The sequence below is a fragment of the Bombus vosnesenskii genome, unplaced genomic scaffold (assembly GCF_011952255.1).
Source record: "Bombus vosnesenskii isolate JDL3184/JDL3185 unplaced genomic scaffold, Bvos_JDL3184-5_v1.1 scf7180000013352, whole genome shotgun sequence".
Taxonomy (NCBI): Eukaryota; Metazoa; Arthropoda; class Insecta; order Hymenoptera; family Apidae; genus Bombus; species Bombus vosnesenskii.
The window spans coordinates 4,437,096-4,458,717 of record NW_022882988.1 but is presented as its reverse complement, the minus strand read 5'-3'; the positions used below and the strand labels follow the sequence as shown (position 1 = coordinate 4,458,717).

The 21,622-nt window shown below is 34.6% G+C and overlaps 2 protein-coding genes across 10 annotated transcripts; one reads left to right on the top strand and one right to left on the bottom strand.

Annotated features, from left to right (window-relative positions):
• Positions 1-5,955: 5,955 nt before the first annotated feature.
• On the top strand, positions 5,956-7,665 carry LOC117236783. 2 transcript variants are annotated; one of them, XM_033500038.1, is made up of 2 exons: positions 5,956-6,578; positions 7,200-7,665. In XM_033500038.1, exons 1-2 carry the CDS (start codon positions 6,176-6,178, stop codon positions 7,529-7,531), a joined length of 735 nt encoding a protein of 244 aa, XP_033355929.1. In that variant the 5' UTR covers positions 5,956-6,175; the 3' UTR covers positions 7,532-7,665. The 2 variants fall into 2 exon arrangements, 1 of the variants encoding a protein (XP_033355929.1); XR_004493906.1 differs by having other exon boundaries at positions 6,207-7,113; positions 7,200-7,340.
• A 194-nt stretch (positions 7,666-7,859) lies between these two features.
• On the bottom strand, positions 7,860-14,225 carry LOC117236781. 8 transcript variants are annotated; one of them, XM_033500032.1, is made up of 18 exons: positions 13,912-14,224; positions 13,618-13,794; positions 13,007-13,124; positions 12,793-12,932; positions 12,586-12,684; positions 12,382-12,495; positions 11,824-12,198; positions 11,418-11,747; positions 11,113-11,352; positions 10,901-11,033; positions 10,696-10,836; positions 10,187-10,619; positions 9,242-9,358; positions 8,907-9,164; positions 8,643-8,817; positions 8,380-8,565; positions 8,188-8,307; positions 7,948-8,103 (listed from the first exon to the last, which is right to left on the bottom strand). In XM_033500032.1, the coding sequence occupies exons 2-18, from the start codon at positions 13,765-13,767 to the stop codon at positions 7,948-7,950; spliced, it is 3,285 nt and encodes a 1,094-aa protein (XP_033355923.1). In that variant the 5' UTR covers positions 13,768-13,794; positions 13,912-14,224. The 8 variants fall into 8 exon arrangements, with proteins under 8 accessions (XP_033355921.1, XP_033355928.1, XP_033355926.1 ...); XM_033500033.1 differs by having other exon boundaries at positions 13,618-13,770; XM_033500031.1 differs by having other exon boundaries at positions 13,618-13,911; positions 13,976-14,224.
• Positions 14,226-21,622: the final 7,397 nt, after the last annotated feature.

Below are 21,622 nucleotides of genomic sequence, written 5' to 3'. Positions count from 1 at the left end.
GACATTTCTAGCTTTATGCGAAGCGGTTAATCGCGCGATTCGTATGTTAAATAGTTGAGATTCATACTCGATTCGTAGTGTGCAATACGCTCGAATGATCTCCGTTATTAGGATCATTGTATATAATTTACAAAACGATATTAATCAAGCCCGTCTACTGTAAACGGGTTTATGATGAACCGCGCGTGTATGCGCGATAATTACGTCGTTAATTTATAACGTCCGTGGGACCTCGGACGCTTCGGAAAACAGTCTCGAGATTAACGTCACGTGTACTCTCGTTCATGGGTATTAGGACAGAAAATAAGGAAAATCTGGGAAATTATGAGGAAATTATTAAAACCTTTGAGAATTAAAATAATTTAAATAACTCTGTCATTCGTGTTATTAATTTTTCCATTATATTTGTTAGTTTATTTTCAATTTTCAGATTTTATATAAATCTTTCTATTACATCTGTGGCTCTGTGCTTTTCCGAAACCTTCCGAAAGCTAAAGAATCTCGAGGTGTCCGAGTCTTCTAAACATACCTATAAATTTCTCTTATTTTGTGTCGTATCTAATTCGGTTACAGTTTTTTCCACGAGACACGAATTAGAAGATCGCGCCGATAACTTTGATAACTAGCTTTTACAAAGTTTTCAAGTTATTTCTACGTGAAAGCAAAATTCTCATTGACCAATCATTTCCTCGACAACTTGAATCATCATGGCCTGATATCGTATCTCATGGAAAACCAACATGTGTTCTAATATTTATAAACGAAAGGTACATTCGCTACTCCGAACTTTATCTCTTTCGAAGAACAAAACCAACGAGCAACCAAACTCTAAACGTCTAATATTGCTTCATCGCTTTAACGTTGCGTTGGTGTACTTTTAGATGGCAAAGCATCGAGGATATCGCTAAACCGACGTACGATTTATCGTGCCAATTTTCGGATGTCGGAACATCGCTGAGGGCCGAGAAAATCGATAACAAAAGCATCTCGCACGGTTTTCCGTTTCCCTGAAACACAGACGGAAATTTAATTTGCTCTGTTACCGTGCGAAAGTCTCAACACCAGAAAGTTTCCAACGGTTGGGGCTAATTTTCCCTTCGTTTCTCTTTCTCTATGTTCATCTCGTCGCGCAGAGACTTTTTCACTTGCCGATAGAACAAAATTTGTTGGTTAGTAGAGAAGGGAACATCGTGAAACTGAAATGCCAAGCATCTAAAACGAAACTTATATCGGTGCACGAGTTACGAACCTACGTGTCGCATTAAAATGAAACTTTTATAAAACAAAAGATGTCGAGCTACTCGTGCGAACGAAATAATGCTTGCTATATTTGCCTTTTCCAACGGATAAATATTCCATCCATCGTATAATAAAACCGTCGATATAGATTGAAACAACAAATTCGAAACGAAATATCGTCCCGTGTTTCATCCAAAAATACGAAATTTCGCGACTAACTCGCTGCCGGCGAACGCAATAAGCTGCAATTTTCCATTCATTCAACGGTTTCATGTCCGAAGCATCAGTTTACGTACCATTTAATTACTAGAAACAAATATATAAAACCGTTTCGTGAAGTTCTTGATATTTTCTGTTCATTTGATATTTATTAAATATCCTGCATCGATGAAAACATACAATAGCTGTACAAGGCATTTAAACATACTGCTGTCTAATAACGAAGCTTCCTTTTATCTGATTCTACGTTTAATTTTTTATAATAACCGCAAATCTTTACAGTTACGTGAAAATACTAGGAAATAATACGAAATTTCATATGCTTGAACCGAATCAATCGATATGTAAATGCTGTAATAAATGCAGTGCTATACAAATACTTTTCATAGCCACTGTATCTCGTTCGGTTAAAAACCATCGGAGAACGATTCATCGGGGAACGATCCATCGAGGAAGACTAATGGGGTAACTCGCGAAAAGTACATTTCTCAAAGGGAGGGAAAATTAAATGGCTTCTCGAGACGAAATACGTCAGAACGAAATATTGGTATTAAATAGCGGCCGTCGAAGCAAAAACTTCTTGATTCGTTGAAAAAATAAAGATAAAACCATAGGTACCCCGACCGGAGATCGTTAATTTAGTTAGCTACTTCAAATTAAATTAGTTTAAATCGGAATATTCGCGAATAACGTTCGTTACTTTCGATGCTTTTAATTTTCTTCCTATTTGAATTCCGCTTCGTGGCGTTTCCTCGACGAAAACAGCAGATTGTACGAGCACAGGGAGAGAGAGAACTCGGCCATTTAACGTCTCTCCCCAGAGTCGTAAACGCGAATCGAATCGGTCGTATAACGTTGACAGTGTTTGAGCCCCCTTTTACCAACGTAAACTCGAACGACACGCCGAGAGACACCATTTCAGCAAAAGCATTTCGATATTGTGTTCGAGTGGCGTTGAGTGTCGTCGAGTGGCGGTAGGGCTTGTCTTTAGTTATGCCGTGTTAGTTACGCAATGCTTACTTCGCGATAAATTATATTCCGCTGAAGAGAACACAAACGATGGACAGTCAGCATTTGATCGAACGAATTCGTTCTCACGATTTTACCGATGATAAATAAGTTTCTGTATCTCGTGATAAAATTGTTGCATGCAAGATATCGTTAGAATATCGTAGCAAGAACTGCTTGATCTAATTCGCTGTAAGAACAGAATTCGTTCGAGTTTCTTCAAGTATCGTCTTGATTTCAGATTATATTACGTTGCCTGTTGGCCAATTCGTTAGAACGACGATTCGTTTGTCGATACGTTCGAAGCGTTTTGAATATCCTTGCGAATAAAGTCAATAAATTCGTCAAAGCGAGCTTAAAATAACACCGTCCGTAGAAAAGTGAGGCGTAATATTGGTCTTTTTTTTTTGTTGAAAAGTCCGTTTGGACGTACATTGTATCGAGCGCATTCTGCATCAAACGTTGACTCGTATCACGTGTGGTTAATTTAAACATTTTTTTGTAATTTCCAACGAGTAATATAACTCGATTATATTATACAGTCGATAATAAAATCCGATTAACCACGATAACATCGTTCTACCATAATTCAGTCGACGGAGATTTTCATTCTCTAATAAAACTCGGTACGTGCTTCTGATTATCTTAATATCTTAATATATTAATATAAGAAATTGTACGGTAAAAATCAAGTGTCTACTTTTATTGATCTAATAACGATGTTTCCCGCTAATTAATTTCTTCTGGCTCCATTTATCAATCGTTCGTAACGCATACAAAACAGTCTCTAGATGTATAATCAATATGTACGTATCCGATCGCGTTACTTCGTTCTTAAAGTCTTAATTACGATTTCTTAATTAAAAATCATTAGTCTCCGATTAATTACAGATCATTAAATTATATCATTATCCGTTTTCACCGAGTTGAATTTTTCACAACGGTTTCGCAACAACCTGCGATGGAAATTTCTTAATTAATTTGTCAACAACTTCGACAGAATAGAATATTCGAATTATGAAAACAATATTTTTCCTTCCTTCTATAAACACAGAATAATTCCCCTTGCAAAACTGATCACCGACGTTCGTTCCTCTCGGTCGTTCTCGTTGTAAGTGACATTTCTGTGAATTATACGATTGCTTTCGCGAGCATATGCCAGCATTTCCACATATTCACACGTATAAACCACGAGAAGGTGACAGGCGCTGAGGTTTCCTCTATTGGCAAGCTGCTCGTACCAGGACCTACTACCATCCGCCTTATTTACTCAGGCCTGCGGTTCTTCTTTCAATTCCGGCATCAAACGGGATATAATCCGGCGATATATGAGTCTCATTTGTAACTTGTAATCTCGTGCGTATACCTCTATACGTTTATAGGCACATAATTTAGAATTAGGCCTGTTTCGTAGCTTGTAGAATTATGGATATAGAGATGTTAGAGAACGATTCTCCGTGACTATAACTTCCTTGTTTAAAAATCCGTAACATGTCAGCAATTCGAGTTGCTCATGGTTTTGGTAGTATTTACGACAACCACGGGGAAAATATGCTACGAGCATTTTTGTTAGTTTTCTGACTTTTACGTCATTTGCTGATCGTACATATACAAAGTATTTTAATATGAAATAATCGAAGAGGGAAACAACTTGATAGATTGGAAGATATAAGCTTTTTTGAAAATCCACGATGTTTTGTAAAAAAACGAATAATATCAATGGTTTAGTTATTATGTTAATGTAACTTGATTAGTGTCAAATTGTATCACTAATGTTATTGATATTTTTTAACTGAGACAAAAGTTTATATTTAATGGGAAAATGAAATGAAAATATAGTTTTGATTTGAAATTAATTAACAGCAATTATTTAACGTTAAAATTGCTCCTCTATAAAAGACAAGAAATATGATTTACCACGATTTTCATCCGTGGCCTTCGATCGTAAATGGATGTGAAATATATTTGGAAAATATTTCGTCCAATAGATGGATACATTTTTAATAAATCATGTCAGAAAATATTTGATTAGTCGTGTTAGAAATCTTTGTTTCGTTGAATTTTTGATTTCATCAATAATAATATCATGTATAAAGATTCTTTCAAGTAGGTATAAGCCATCTTAACACGTGACATACTGTGAAGGGTTCCACAAAGTACCCCTCGAATCAATTATCATTTCATTCGGACGAAATTACCGATAATTCTAATGCCTAACGGATTAGAGATCGATTTTCCAAAAAAGAGCAAAAATTTTCATGAATTGACGTAAGCGGCTTAGCGGCGTGTGTCTACGACAGCTGTCCTGCCGATCTATCGAAAACCCATCACTCTATATGTATTGTTCATAGCATCAACATTAATCCCATAAATACCGAAATTATCCGCGAGGGGCCCTTTCAAGGGCAGAAAGGACATCGACGTACGGTCATTTACCCAGGTAAAGATCTCTATGACTAGGCTGAAGGGACATTTCGCGAACTCGAAAAATTTAACCATCAACCAGTTGGATTATATTCTATTTCAAACATAAATACATATTCTGCTCTATAGATCGCTTTGAAATTAGTCACAAGAAATAAAATGTCATCGTTCATTTTGGAAATATCAACCTTTTTATAGATATAACAAGTGATACGGTATTAACATATCGACAGAGTTGCAAGTGACCATTACCACAATTACGATATTTGCAAAAGCAAGAATTTAACAAAAATTTCTTCTGTGTTTTAACAACGGTTGACTATGCAATTTGATAGTTAGTTATCCTTTGGTCTTGCTATTAACTGTTGTGAACTTGCTTCGAAGATAAATAGAAAGTTACCATAGATATTTGTATCAATTTATGGTAACAAGAATTTATAGCGTAACAGCAGACAAGTACCTCGTCGGTAACAAGAAACATTGGTAATACCATACTTTACCAGTTGTCGAACGGGTTTCCTTACTATACCGACCACTGATTGAACTTATCATCACAGATTATCGCCATTGACTAAATACAGAGTAGATCCGACCAACGACTCTGGATCTGTCATTACATGAGACCAAAGAACAGATATGCCATATAATGTCGGGTCTATCTTGTACTTAGTTAATACTCTAGGTTATCCATCTTTTGTCTCTGTGGATTGTTTTTTTTTTCTTCTATAAATTGTGTTTATTTAAATGCCAAAAAAACATCAATATACCTAAACGGTCCATTCTTTCAGACAAAATATATATTTTCAATCGTTTATTATACGAAGAAGTTGACCAATGGGGTCACGATGACGTCAGGAATCATAAATTGTATGAAAACGTCGGGATTCTATTTCGATTATTTGAAAATCAAATTTTAAATAAATTTATTAGTCAGAAGCAGCTTTAAAAGCTTGAGTCAGATTCTGACACAAGCGATATAAATTTTTCATGCGTGGGTCGATTGTTGAAAATGAGTTGGTGGGGATTTAAAGAAACTAACTAAATCGTGCGAGAAAAGCCGAACGTTGCCGATTCATTGCTCGAGAGAATTCGGCTTCTGACCCGAACCATTTTCGTTACTGTTCTCGGAAAGTGTAAACGTTTTATCCGTTTCCGTTAGTTTGTTTTATGTTTTCTTGTCTACCACGTGATTAACCATACATATCTAACAATAAGTGATATATAATAACGTGCTTTCGTATCATTCGGTATAATATAGAAAATCGGTGCCTAAAGAAGAATAAGTATGGCTGTAACAAGCGATGCTATGTATAACGCAAGAACCGTCGCTCCATCGTTCATGTCGTCAAACGTATATTACGGTTGCGTACCGCATTGTAAAAAAGAAAATCAGCATAATGTTATGTCCGAGCATATCGGAATTACAAAACCATCGTCATTCCATTACTACTCCTATGATACGGTTATGGAAATTGATGAGGACGGAAGTGATTATTCTATGGCATCAGGCTATTTGAATAACGATTCCGTAATTCTCGAAGCGACAGTACAAAATCGGTTAAGAACTAACGATGAACTACCACTTGAACAACGGGTAGCTTACGATGCGGATGTTCTACAACGGAAGAATCGGAAACGATGCAACAGCGATCTCAACCCTACAAGTCAACTGAAAAAGTTTCGGAGAGGTAGGAATAGATTCATAATTTTATCTTTTTCCATTTCTTCTGTGAAGAATAAATAAGAATATTTCAACGCTCTATTTGCTAGCACATTTTACAAGACCGCGATTTCGTCAATTTATATTTGTATATGCTTCAAATAGATCTTGTTAGAGGTCGTTGTTTGTTCCTTCTTTACTTTTAAGCGGGAGATTTTCCAGCGCGGGAAAATATTTATTATGATTCATTCATTCATTGTATTTACATTGAATAACAAGAAGTTTTAAAAACTTGTGAGATTTATTTAATGTCGCTATGATATACCCGCTAATAATAAATATTAAAATATATGAATATTCAGTTTTCCCTCCTGTGGGGAAAGGGTTGTATATTTACATGTGACCACAGAGATTTTCATCCGATGCTGGCATTAAATTTATTTTGAAGCTTAATGCATCCTGTCATCTTCTGTACCATGGATAATGGTATGCAATGGAAAGCATGGATGCTAATATTTTTTCATAAACTAATGACACTTAGTAAGTTTGGTCTTTTTTTGATGGTAAGGACACAATTTGCTGAGAAGATAAATGGCATAGGAGATACCCAGTTAAATTAAGGGTTAAGGCTATGGGTTTCCTTTCAGAGGCGGTGGTAAGGACAATGTACACGGTGGTACAGGAAGTACAAAGGACTATGGATCAAGTACTGGACCTTACGAATCAGATGTATTACATATAAATACTGTTGATAATAATATAGAAGAATCTATGATTACAAAAGAAAACTGCTGCTGGACAGCAGGTAATCACGATATTTTAAATAATTCAAATTATATACAATTATTCAATAGTGGGCATAAATTAATTGAAAACACTGTTGAATATGAAAAGATTTTATTTGAAACACATGGATGTTCTATATACCAGTTTCATCGACTGCAATTAATTGATAACAACTGTATTGAAACAGAATTTTAAATAGAGTAATTAAACAATAACATTTTTAATGTTTATATTTTTTGTATTTGTTCACAAAGCATACATTCGCTATGCTCTTATACATGCCACTACATTGTATCATATAATAAAAAATAAATACTTATTTTCCTAAATTACAACTTTTATTATAATCTACACAATACACATTAAAGATAAAAAATTTGTATGTCACATTTTTTATGCTTGTAGTCAAGTTATTGATATTGAGAAGTACTTCAATTAATGTGTAAATGAATAAATAGTACTTACAGAAAAATCAAAATTGCACCTAGGATTAAATGATATAATGATTTTGATTGTATCAAAATTCTGTTAAAAAGAACATATATTAAACTTAAAACATATGTTCAGTTATTGTGTATACAACTAAAGATACTTTTTAACGTAATTCAATATCAAAATATTATTGCATTGCCTTCAGTCCATTCATCTTCAGCTTTAGCAGCTAAACTTTCCAAATCCCCTTCACCATCAAACCTCGCTTGCGCAAATTCAGTTTGTCCAGTTGCTTCAGCTTGACCTTGTTCAGTCTCTTCTTCGTTTTCAGGAGGCTTATTGTACAGGATTGTATTTCATTTAATCATGTCTTATTTTATTTAATTAAATAACCTTTATTAAATATGTGTTCAAAATACCTGTTGATTATCGGAAGATTCAGGTCTAGATTGATCTGCTTCTGCCAGATCTTCATTATAACCTGGTTTGATGGAAGGTGTTAAAGGCAAAGTACTTGTAGAATTACCTGAAGATGTCCCCTATAAAATATACAACAAATATAAAACATTTTTTTAAAAGCTTAAAAGTATACTATGCTTCATAATATTTACTGGCATGTCCAAATGATCTATTAAAGGTACATGTGCAGTAGGAGATGATGAAATTCCTGCTTGAGATGATGAAACTAATTCTGCTATAGAATGTTTTGCTGGTTTTAAACCTAATATTACATCTGCCTCAGAATCTTCGTCGCTAGACTGACAACTTTCACTGGCAGTCTGATCAGTTGTTTCATTCTGTATAAAGTTAAACAGATACAAATATATTAAAAAATCATTATTTAATTACAGATACATTTTATAAATGCACAAACCAATGGATTGCTTAAAGATTGTGTATCTTGTAGAGCACGCAACGATCTCCATAAACGAGGCCGCAATCTGTGGTCTTCGCTTATTGCCTTAATTTCTCTTAATATAATAACAAGATAGTCTGGTCGTTTTTTATTCACGGAGATCAGTGAACTTAATACTTCTTTCATTTCAAAGCTATATAACCAAATTAACAAAAATGTTATTTCAGTATAATTTTTTCGTAAAGAAAATAATTGAAAAATGGTTCAATAGGATAAATATACCTTAAGTTTTGAAACAGGTTATCATCATTTATTACAGATGGTAATCGAAATGATGAATTTGTTTCCTCCCAAAGATTATCAACTTGCTGTTGAGACATTTCATTTGTTAAAATATTACTACGCATAGCGGTATTCTCCCGTTCTTGTTGCTGTAAATTAGATTGTAACTGCAAATTTGAAGAATATTGTGTTTCTACTCCACTTAATGAAGGCAAAGGTATATTATCGGTTGCTTGATCCCGATTGCGTTTGTCTTTCCTTTGGTTAAAATATATAATATGTTAAAATATACATTACATTTCCAAATATTATAAATAATTTATATTTTTACATACATAAGAGAAGTATTAACACTTGATATAGTATTTCCCGAAGTTGAATTTGCAATAGCTCCAGAGGTAGCATCAGTTACGGTTTTTGCACTTCCTGAGAGTAAGTTTTGTCTGGAATAGCTGCAAATGTAGGAAAGAAACATATATTTATCAATTCACATATATAATCATATTCAAGCTATTCATACCATGCTTAAGAAAGCAGAATGTGTGATGTAGTTAAGATGATAAAGAATGGTATGTTTTTAAGTATATTGTTTATAAAAATGGAGAAAAGACACAACAAAGATATCACAGAAAGAAAAAAGTTTTGGATATTAATGACTGAGTGTTTATGGTTAGTTAAGGTCAAAATATTTCAAAAATATATATATATATATATATATTTATATATATATTCCCAAACACATATTACATACCCATAATTTACGTACCAATATACTATCCTCATTTAGATTCTTATTTATTAAACGTTGGTCTATAAAATCAAATCTTTTCAGGTTTTATGTGTGATATGGCTTAAACGAGGGTAGTAATAAGTAAGAAGTACAAGACAAAAAGTGCAGAGACAGATCGTGATGTTTATTACTTTATGTAATGATACATTAGGTTTACACAAAGATAGGAGATGGATGTGCACGATCTCTACTGAATATAAAACACCTAAATTCATTAAAAAAATATTTTCTTTTTTCAATGATATTCGATAGAAAAAGAAACATCAATTATTTCACGTTGAGAAAAGATCTGTAAAATTGAATTACTTAAATCATAAAACAAATTATATTTCGAAATTTTATCAAATACACTTTTCTATTATATGATTACATGATTGAAAATCTTGAATTGTGTATGATTCTGTTGTATCAATAAAAGTGATACTTCCACTGCACGAGGACAAATGAGATTCATGTCAGTTGACATATGTATATATGTATATACTATTACCTTCTGAAATTGTCCCAGTAGTTGTTTGCTCTATTTCCAGGAGGAACTTGATTATTCAATTGTTGTTGATGTTGATGTTGAGAATTAACAGAAGATGTTGCAACGACGTGGGATAATGCAGGAGAAGAATTTGGTAGTGACACCAGATTCGGTAAAGATGAACTTGGTGGTAATGCAGAATCTAATGTTTCACCAAGATGATGAATATTACGACTTAAATTAGAATATTCATCATTATTCTCGCTATTATTCCGCTGTTGTAACTGTGTTTGTCTCAAATGAACTTGTAGTTGATTAATAGCTACACGCATAGCTTGTAATTCACGCTGCTGAGACCATAACAGTTGACAACATTGTTGTATCGTAGTACCCATCATTTGAAGTTGTTGAGCTTGAGAACCTAGTAATAATTGTCGATAATACTCTGATGAACCTAAAAGATATACTTGAAAGTTACTATATTATATAAATATTGACTAAAAAATTTTTCTATTATACATATGTCTTACCATGTTGCATTTGATTTAACGGAGGCGGTGGATAAGTCCACCAATTTCCACCAAATCCATTCTCAATTGCCGCTGTTTGAGGCCCGATGTCCATTAAATTTTCAGAAGATACACCATCTACGCTTTGATCATTAGATCCACCTATACATCAAAATGTAATTTTAAAATTAATATAATGTAGATAATATATATATATGATGATTACCTATCGTTGTTGGAGGAGGCCAAACATTAGCAGGAGTACCTGTATGACTAACATGTGAACTAGAACTTCTGTGACTATTTAAATCACTTGGTCCTCCCATATCGCGATTAATGCTAGATGTTTGAGATGATTCCTATTGTTCAATAAAATGAAACAATAGAATAAATATCGAATGCTATTTTGTTATGTACAAGGAAATATAAAATAAATACCTTTCGCACAATATCATCAATTTGACGTCTCTTTTCTTGGACCGATTGAACTTCGCAGTTACTGTTGTTACTTTGCTTTTTTTCAGAACTGATTGACGTAAGCGATGGAGGAGGAGTTGAAGTCGGGAACACAGATGTAGAATTAGAATGCATTGCTGATAATGGTTGCTTTATTCGTTGCAATTCTGCTCTAGTAGATTGTAACAAAGCTGATTGTTCTCGAAGTTCTCGCGTGACTGCCTGCAAATTAAGTTTCATAGAGACACAATATTACACATAGCTTCTAATCGCGTTTAAATTTATACTTGAATTTCTTCGAAAGTTGGCCTTTCCCCGGTGTTTCTGATTTTTTCGTGACCTGTTTCATCCATATCGCTTTGACGTTCAAATGAAGTATTCGTTCCATTTTCATCTTCGTTTTCATCCATATTAGCTATAGTTTCACTGTTTACATCTACTTCAGGTTCAGGATCAGAGTTGGAATCGAGACATTCACGTACTTTCGTTGCTTCTTCCATTAATGACTTCAAGTGAGCAAGTTGTGCTTTCATAGCTTCTAATTCAGCAGCTTTGTCTACTCCAAAATTCCTTGAAGAACTCCTTCTCGAATGTCTTCCTTGAACTCCTTCAGAACTCTACAATATTGAGGAGATAATTGTAACTACATCATTTCTAACTACATTAAATTAATAAAAGAAACAATGTACTAACACAACTACCCCTATCAGACAGAGATTCTGCAGCTTGTAATTCTGCCACAAGATGATCCATATTTTTCTTTTTTGTTTGAAGTTGTGCCAGTTTTCCCCTTAATGCAGCTGTTTCATTTTCAAGTTGCTCAACGTTCGCGGGTAATGGTAATGCTAAGCCAATTGAATTTTGATTTTCTTGCTGTAAAAGAGCTTGTTGAGCTTGACGTGCTTCATTTAATCTTTCTCGAACACGTAATTGCATTCCCACCAAACTAGCTTGATGTTCTTGTAGTTGTGCGAGTTTCCTTTGTGATTCTTCCATTTTTTTACGTAGTTGCATTTCTCTATTTATATCACCATTTTCTTCTCCATCCTCTCTACTATTTTCACCATTCTAGGAAAGAAATAGTTGAAAACTATTATAATTCGACTATCATAGACTAAAACAAAAACTAGCTATATATAAACCAACACATATGGAATATAATTTATAGATTTTAAATTAAAAAAGCATGCACAAAAAGTTATGTACACCCTTTAATCAGTTAGTAAATAACAATTCTATAAGTTCAGTAACCTCACAAAATACCCCATGAGTTTGATATTGTTCCAAGAGTTTAGTTAGCTTTCTTTCACTGTCATGAAGATCTTCCACCATTCTACTTAACTTCTCATTTTGAGCTTGTGCACGCTATAGTATAATTATATGTAGAGGAAAGTACTTAACAATATAACAGATAAGGTAGCGTCACATTATGACTAATATCTTATATATACTTACTGGATCACTGGACTGATTAAGCGAATCCATCAGAGTTGATGTAACTCTGATATAATCTCTAATTTGATTTAAACGTGATTCTACTTGGCTTCTATCAGGCTGCAATATATTAAATAGAAATTATCAGTAGAAGACTATTAAAAAAAGAGTTGTATTTTAGGTGAAAGAAATATAGGAGACTCTAGTATTGTAAAAAATGTATATTACCATTTTATCGACATTAGAAGGTTTTGTTCCCTGAAGCCTTGGAGGAGATTGAGTTTGAGAATCAGTTGGAGGAACCATCTTTTGCAAAGGGGGGAATTCTTCTGCACTGTAATTGTATGGTCGTCGACTACCAAATGATACTAAGATAATAACATTTTTGAATTATTAATAAATACACTAAAAAGATATAAAAACAAGACCTATTAATATATACCAAATTCGGGTATGTCTTGATAGGATGTAGACTGTACCGAAGAAACTGATCTTGTGTTACTGTTCTTTGTTATTCTTGAATGCTCTTGTTCACCGACTGGTTTCCAATCCAGTTGATGCTACCACATATAATTTATAAAATAAAGAATCAATTAAATACACAAATAATTGTTTAAGTTTTCTAGAAATGATGACTGAAATACTGAAACTCTACTGCCTCAAAGTAGGATTGTATCTGGATATATATTCTTAGAGAGAACTTCCCCACTATTCAGCTATCTATTAATAGATTATCTTTTAAACTACTATATACAGAATGCTGTATAAAGTTTTCATTTGGAAAGTTCAAGTTACACAAAATTTAATACCTTATTTTTACCTATTTATAGTATTAGATATTATTTAACAATATGATATTCTCTGGAATTCTTTAAATGAAAATATGTAAATTAAATTACAGCAGAATTATTTAAACTTATTCAAATTTACTAAAATTTATTAAAATTCAATTCCTTTACTTTCTAGAAAGTATTTTGACTTGAAAAAAAACGTATTATACAAAATAAAGTATTAAAAATAAAAGGTATCATTCATATTTTTTTATTAGTTTACCAAATTATTAGAGTGCTGTGTATGTCCATGATAAGCAGAACGGAATGCAAATTGATTAGCAGCTGACCGTTCTCTATTTCTATCATTTCTCCTATTGCTTTTCGGAAGTGTGCCTGTGTTGCGTGGACCATCGTTAACACCGGGCGACATGTTCTTTGCACAAAATATTCTTACAATCTTGAAAAAGTACCTTTCTGTTTGTTGTTTTCTCACAGTTAACCTTGTTGCACAACTTTTATCGCGATGCGATTTTAAAAGAACGTGATTTTATGTGAATAGAAAGGTGTCATTTACCTGCAAGTATTATAGAGCCGATTGTGCGAAAAGATGCATTTCAAATAAGTAATACACGACTAACTCAGAAATCGTCTTGATAAATTTCATGAACAAGGCGGAAGTGTAAAAGTATGAATCGATATTCGCGAAGCTTTTGCGTCAAAATACTTGGCAGACTAATAAAAAGAATTAGGTACTATAAATAGGGTAGGCCATTGACGTATTTACTACGATGATTATAAGAATATATCGATTGCAATTTCAAAATCACTCTTGGTTAATACTTCGTGGCTGCGGCCATTTTTAAATGCTTCTTTGACATGTTTGGTTAAACAAGAACAGCATTTACAAACTCGGGCTTTCAATCTTATTATTTTAAAAACTGTTTATTTAAAAATAATTGTTTATGTTAGTCTGATTAGAGTACGGTAAATATAAACTGTCTTATAAGTCCCTCTTAATTGTTATACTATATTTTAGAACGGGTACCAATACATACAATTAATATGTAGTAAAAACAAAAAGCAAATAGTTTCTTTTTCACATAAAACATTATTTATTAGTAATATTTGTTGTTACAGTAAAGTTAAATTATATCATATTTTGTCTTTCTTTAACAATTAAATTTATCAAATTACAGAGTATTAATATTTTATATTTTATACGTTGATACCATCTATCGTTCAAATTTAAAAAATATTTCCACCAAATTCTGTAATACCGATACGCAAATAAAGCGTGGTGCATATTAGTTACACGAGTCTCCATAAATAGCGCTCGCATTGACATATAGTGACATCTGACGATAACAAGAGAATTACCCAGAGCGTTTGGCGCCATGACACTTACAGAGGGACGCTGTTTCGCATGTATGGCCTGGGGGTTAATAATAAATAACCGATTCCGTCACATGTACGTTACTTCTACGTGTTTTACATCTAGTCTTTAGAATCTAGGTAGCGCCTATGACAGACGACGTAGATCTCGATAGTGTCGCACCCGCGGCTTGCATTTCTTTGAAATATCGTGTGCGAGCTACTGATTCGTGCAGATCCTTGAAACGTTTCAAAAAGAAAGAGAAAGTCAAAGATTGAAAGTAACCAGAACACAGAATCCGTTATATCGGCGCTGACGATCGGTTGATTATTTTCAGATATCGTATGTTTTCGTTCAGGCTAAGTGTAGGACTCTACGTTTTGTTTTGTACCACCTTACCCGGGTGTGAAACGGGTGTGCATTAGTGGTTACTTTTCGTGTGTTAGCGTATGCTGTGTAATTTTCTTGGAGTTTGCTTGGATTTATCTTTTAACGGTGTGAAATGCTGAGAAGCTGGCAACATGCGTACGGCACTATAGATACGGACACACGGCTTAGTACCTGTGAGTATTCACTTAGACATTTCATTCTCTTATTGACACAAATACGTTGTATAAAGAATATTAGAGGTTATATTGTGTACGATCAACGCTTAATATTCATATAGAACATATCTACTGCGAGTACAATACAAACGTATAATACCCGATATTTATGTACAAATGTTGTGAGAATTATTGATACATGTAATATTAGAATATAAATTATCACTTTATTTTAGCTATATTGCATTTTAATGTACATTTTAATTCATGTTAAATGTCTCGTTTAAAATTTGATTTTTCATTATTAAGCATTGACTAGGTAGTGCAAATATGTATTACAGAAAATGCTAATAAATTACTTGCCTCGTCTAATTAAGAATTCATTGGATTTCTTAAATACAATAACAATGTGATATTAGTCATATATAATCAAATAAAGTTATACTTTTCATTGAATAATCTCATAGAAACATCCTTTCAAGCTATCAAGATTTCAAGCTATCACTCTCTTCATACAAACAATAGGCATACAACATTTTATATTATTATTAACACAACATGTAATATCAAATATTACATATCTATCGTATTACGGAATAGGAAACTTGCGAAGAATCAGCTGTGGATGAAACGCAACTCGAATGACTCAAGCTGGAGGCGTAATTGCATTTAATCCAAATTAGAATTTGTTCATGTCGCGTACACCCATCGTTTCTGATTAGATTCAACGATTACACAAGGACGAAACTGTTGTTCGCCCGAAAGAATAACAAGAGCTATTTTACCGATGCTTTATGCTTTTACATCATCGACGCGATCGACGATATTAAGTTTAGATTGTTATAGGTATATGTAAACTACATTTATGGAATTTTCGCGCGAGTAGGTTGAACGTTGCACTTCAGTTTGACTACTTGTTGCATAATGCATCGATCTGGGTGACCTAACTCAACTGTGCAACGTCTTTATGCATTCGCTCTTGTTTGCATTTCACACGTGTGCAGTAGTGTGCACTTGTGAGGCACTCGTCAAACAATGCACAACGATATGCGAATTGTCGCGCGATAGCCGGTACATATGTTCTAATGTATGAAAAGTCGATACGTTTCGTTTCTTTCATTCAACAATATCGACTGGTGGCCTTGTAATAATTTCACCCCGAATGATCGATAACACGGTTAGCGTGTTAATACTAAACGGAAGGCTCGATGATATCATTTGTTGATGGCCTAGCAGTAGCGCTGGCACTTTTGAGTCCCCAAAGAGACATTGATAGAGGATCCCTCTGAATCCGCGTGGGTGTATGTAAGATAAGTGATATAAGCGGTCAAATTACCAGTGATACGTAATACTGAAAGATTCCACATCATCAGTATTTGTCCTTGTTAGAGTATTAATAGCCAGTGCAGAGCGATTTTTAGAATTTTATATTAGCAATAAACCACGAAGGCAATTTGCTCCACGCTATTTTGCTCTTGACTGAGAAGGATATTTTTGAGATGAAGTGACGGATGATGGCTTACGTTTGGAAATCATCCGGCTATCGAGTATTCATATGATTCCTAAGGGTTATGGTCATAAAGTGGGAAATTCATTCCGCCTTCTGATAAGAGAACTGTGAAAGTCCTGGAAGACTGGAAGATATATAAAAGAACATAGTACAAGGAACAAAATAATATTTATTAATACTTTAAATTTGTATAAAAAGTTACAAAATGATTATTTTGACCATTCTAGTAATTTCATTGTCAAGGATGCGGCATGATTGAGAAGAGAATTCTTGTAGCATGGCAAAGATTAGGGCAAAGCCTCGTAATTGTAAGAAATTGCGAAATGTATTTCACTTAAATCCTCTAATCCTACATTGATTTTTATATGGAACTCGAATTCATTCGATTATTAAAATACATTTCTAATTGATTTTCGTAGCTGTTTTTAGGTGTTGAACCTCGCTCAAACAAATCAACTTTTGGTATTTAATAGTTAGTTTCATTTATTTCTACAAGTAAAATGTATTTTAAAATCGTTCGAGACCGATTATTGTTGCAACTGTTCGATTTTGACGATCGACCAACGAAACGCGTGCACTTTGTTTAACTGAGCTGAAAAACGCGGAACAAATCTCCTCTCACGTGAACCGCATATGTTGCTGAACGTCAGCCAGATTTTCATTACGTTTTCGTCCCGATTTCACAAAGTTATTTCTGAGAAGAATAGCTTTTCACGAACACATGTCAGTCTGACAAAATTCCTCTTGGCAAAAAATCTCCACCCCCGATAGAGTAGTCATTTCCTGTTGGATGGTATTTAAATCTGGTCTAGCCAATTGATCGCATTATTTCAACTAGTTCAAAAAGAAGTTCACGACTTTCGAATTGGAATAATGAAATTCTTGGCTATTATCGAATATTCGTTACAAATGTACCCAGGAGAACACAATCATTAACGAATATGAAATTAATCTTCATAGTCGATTCGGTAATATCGGTTTCATTTTCGACATGAAATTTAGAATTTATATTTATATCAACAGGTAGCTCGGTATTCGTAATCGAACAAGCGTCGTTTCTATCACGTGTGCGGAACAGATGTTTCCAAAGACAACCTGTTTCAAAGCAGTTTGTAGATACTTGATCACGCTGACAACTAAAAGGTTCAGTCAGTGCCAATTACAAACGTGATTTGGATAGTTGCCTACATGCGTGATTAAAATGCAGTTCACCAGCGTTGGAATGTTCCTAACATTATATTCGTTGGTCATAACGCTGGCAGTGAAAATGCTGCAATATCGTGTCTTGATAATCATATACATATATTATACATACATATCTTTGATGTTGCAATTAAGCTGTTAGTTTTCATATTTCTGTTGTAAATATAGCATTGAGAAAATTTTCTCTAGTACATCTTATACAGATATATGTACAATTTACGTAACGCGAAGGCATAAACTTCCTGCTGATAATGATTTTTCATTAGACAACATCGGTGGAAACAACAGTCGAAGATATAAACGATGGATTTCTGACAAATGACTGACCGTGCTAGCATCATTATACTGTAGTTCCGTTATTTGTGATATCATTAGATCTTGTGTTGCACGATATCTGGTCGCGGCGCTCGATGAGATTCTTCCTTCGATTGCGGCGTAAAATATTAAAAACGAGTAGGGTTCCGCTTCCATCGTTCCATTTGCACGCGAAGCAAGTGACCTGTGCACGATCCTTTCGTATAAATTCATCAGAAATATCGTTCCTATTGTCGGTTACGTTGTGTGCGGCTTGTCTGCTTTCTTTCTTAATTCATTTCCCAATTCCGTAATAGAGGAAGGACATAGGAACTCATTTTGAGGGTGTGGCGTCACGTGTGTCCTATCGACGGAATCAACGCCGTCACCGATCGCAAACATAAAAGCTGACTTCGTAAATAGACGAGCCAATATATCTCTCGGTATACACATACAGTAGATGATCAGTGGGAGAAGGGAAGGGCCGCTCCTCCTTGTTATGGCATTCCCCCGACTTATCCGCTTTTATTTCCGTCTCGAAAAACACGGTTGCACCCATAAGCCAATTACACGGATCATGCGATATTTTTCATTATAACTCACCATCTTATCTTGTTTGTATCTGATTTCAAATAGATTTCATCGAATAGAAAAATTGTTTCGTCATTTGTCATGTTTTTTTCCTCCTTTCATAACCGTTCAGATCGATATGGGTTTCTTTGATGTATTTGTTCGATATACGAGAAGACAGAACGTTTACGATTATAAATGGAATTTCCCGCGAAATTCAATATGCCTGGCTGCATCATCATTGGCGTAGATAGAAAGCCAACGATAATACGGCAATACGCTGGACGAAAGATGAGAAACACTTATCCGTGGAAAACGTGTACAGTCGAGTGAAAATCGATGCGTATAAAAGCACTCTTGGGGATTAACATTTCGGTGAATTGTTCGAAAGTGTAACGTCCTTTGCAAATCCTGGCAACCCACTTCCGCTAAAGGGCGGTCCTTGGTAATAACGGGACTTAGATAGGGATCGACTATGTTTTTACGTCTCGTGACCCATGACTCGAGCCTGGTCACTAGTATATGCCTATGTAATTGTGTGAAATCGATAAAATTCAATTATTCGGCGACTCTTCGATCAATTTATTTCAATCGAGATATCGATTTGTTTCTATTATAAATGCCATCGCATTCCTTATTAGTATATTCTTCCTCTCCTTTTTTAATATCGGTATCGTATCGTTTATTATACAATTTATTCTACAATTTGTTTTGGTTTTATTAAAAGACCTTGGTTTTATTCCATGAAAATCTTCGTGGAACGTCGATGTATTTACCAAATGTACGCGTGGATTTTGCATTTTATCAATAATAACGCGAACGTGCCACGATAAGTAGCATATGGTAATAACGCAATAACAACGTGTATACGTATCTCATTACTTTTGATACATCTCGTTCCCTATTGCCTCTTATTTACCAACCTGTTTATTTCGGCATTGTAACTTCATTTTTTGTATTTGCTGTTTTCTATCACGTACGAAGGCATAGTATTCCCTCCGTATTACAGCATTTCATAGAACGTAATTTCAGCAATCCGCAACGTATAAATTGATGGATAGTTTGATATAAGTGCCACTCAGTTTGATCGCCTTAAGTAGAATAAGCAACGGTAGTCAGACACGACGGTTAAGTCCTCTTCTTATGGAAGCTTTAATATAAAAACTGCTTCTAACTTTCCTATACTACTAAACTCTATCTCTACGACATTATGAGATCAATTTCAGCCATTCTATCTAATTACTGGTAATGATCAACTTCTAGTAGTTCAAACACAAAGAGGCGTGCGAGGAATAGTAGTCTGACGTAGATCGCTTAATTCACTTCCGCACGATCCTCCACGTAATGGAAACCACTCCCTTAACCTGTTTGTACTATCAGGCTACTTTCTAACATCGTAATAATACAATATATATATGTCGTTGATTCTATCCATTGGATTTAATCGTTTGTTATCATTAATCAATTCGATAAACTTTCGATAATTAGATAATTTCAATTAACGATAAACGATAAAACTCTCTTGGAATAGGCGATGATTTTATGGAACGATTTTATGGCCTAATTTGTCGATCGAATGGTGACTAAGTCTAAGCGAGCAAGTGGCACGCGCAGAAGATCGTAGGCGGTTTATATCAGGGAGAGACGAGAGCCGACGCGTCTGTCAGGTAATAGTATACGTCCTTCCGTCGACATGAAAACCCGCGTCCAAGAAGGGAGACGAAGAAGTAGTACACGTGTACGCGTGTTGTTTTTAGGGATAACGGGAGAGATGGAAGAGTTAATGAACGGTGTCGTCGGGCGCGCGTTACACCATTCGACTGTTCCTTGCCATTGCCTGTCCAAAACATGCTTATTAAACTAATCACGAATTAATTACCGTTATCTGGCGCGCGGTGTTCACCGGTTAATCGAGTCGTGGAATTACACTTCAAAACGTAGTTTTATCTTTTTCGAATACTGTAACACATCTGTGCTAGTGCAGAATACTACGTTCAGTGCTTTATCGTACGCAGAGAAAATTTCGCAGATCTTAAACGTGATAGTGAGCAAGTTGTCGGAATGAGTTATCGGACTATATTCATTTTCAAGAGCTCGTTATCAACTTGAGGAGATTTCAACTGTAAAAAATCATAAGATCGACGTGATAAAATATCGAACGATTTTTACATGTAAAATATTAGACCGCAGGCAGCGAAAGTGTACGAAGTCGACAGGTTGCGTGAAACTTATCAGCGTAAAATTTTCTAAATACCATGGTGCCTCTTGGCGGTGAGATTTCTATCTGAAACGAGAATTTTATGAGAACCGACCACGTCAAGAAAATATTTTCCACCAGTGTTTGGTCGTCCTTCGAAAAATTTCGATTTTCTTGCCTGGTTTCGCCATATCATCAGACCATATCTATCGATTGTTCGTGGATTTCATTTTACACCCGATATCACCAAATGATACGTTGCAGCATGATTGCGTTGATCTTGATTACATAGACCTCGTAAATTGCTCGAGTAGTTGCGCTTCTTGTGTTATTCTGTGTCATTATTACACGTTGCCGATTTGTGCTTATAATAATACGAGGAACCTTGATTAAGTGTTTTGCTGTAACTTTCACGTTCGGTCGAAACTACGGTATTTCGCTTCATTGATTGGTCGCTATTTACCTCCAGTTTTTGACGTAAATGTTTGGTATCAAAGAGCATAGAGAACAATTCCGAAACATGGATAATCAGTAGTTTCGTATGATGGTTGATTAACGTGGCCAAAAATTTTCACACGTCCTAATCCACTTGAT

What these genes read in the sequence shown, in the direction of transcription:
- LOC117236781 (XM_033500032.1), bottom strand. Translation starts at nt 13,767, where the DNA reads ATGTCGCCCGGTGTTAACGATGGTCCACGCAACACAGGCACACTTCCG. An exon ending in CAACTTTCGAAGAAATTCAA is followed by an intron (nt 11,353 to 11,417) that starts GTATAAATTTAA and finishes CTTAATTTGCAG; the next exon opens with GCAGTCACGCGAGAACTTCG. An exon ending in GCCTCCTCCAACAACGATAG is followed by an intron (nt 10,837 to 10,900) that starts GTAATCATCATA and finishes TTTGATGTATAG; the next exon opens with GTGGATCTAATGATCAAAGC.
- LOC117236783 (XM_033500038.1), top strand. Translation starts at nt 6,176, where the DNA reads ATGGCTGTAACAAGCGATGCTATGTATAACGCAAGAACCGTCGCTCCA. An exon ending in ACTGAAAAAGTTTCGGAGAG is followed by an intron (nt 6,579 to 7,199) that starts GTAGGAATAGAT and finishes TTCCTTTCAGAG; the next exon opens with GCGGTGGTAAGGACAATGTA.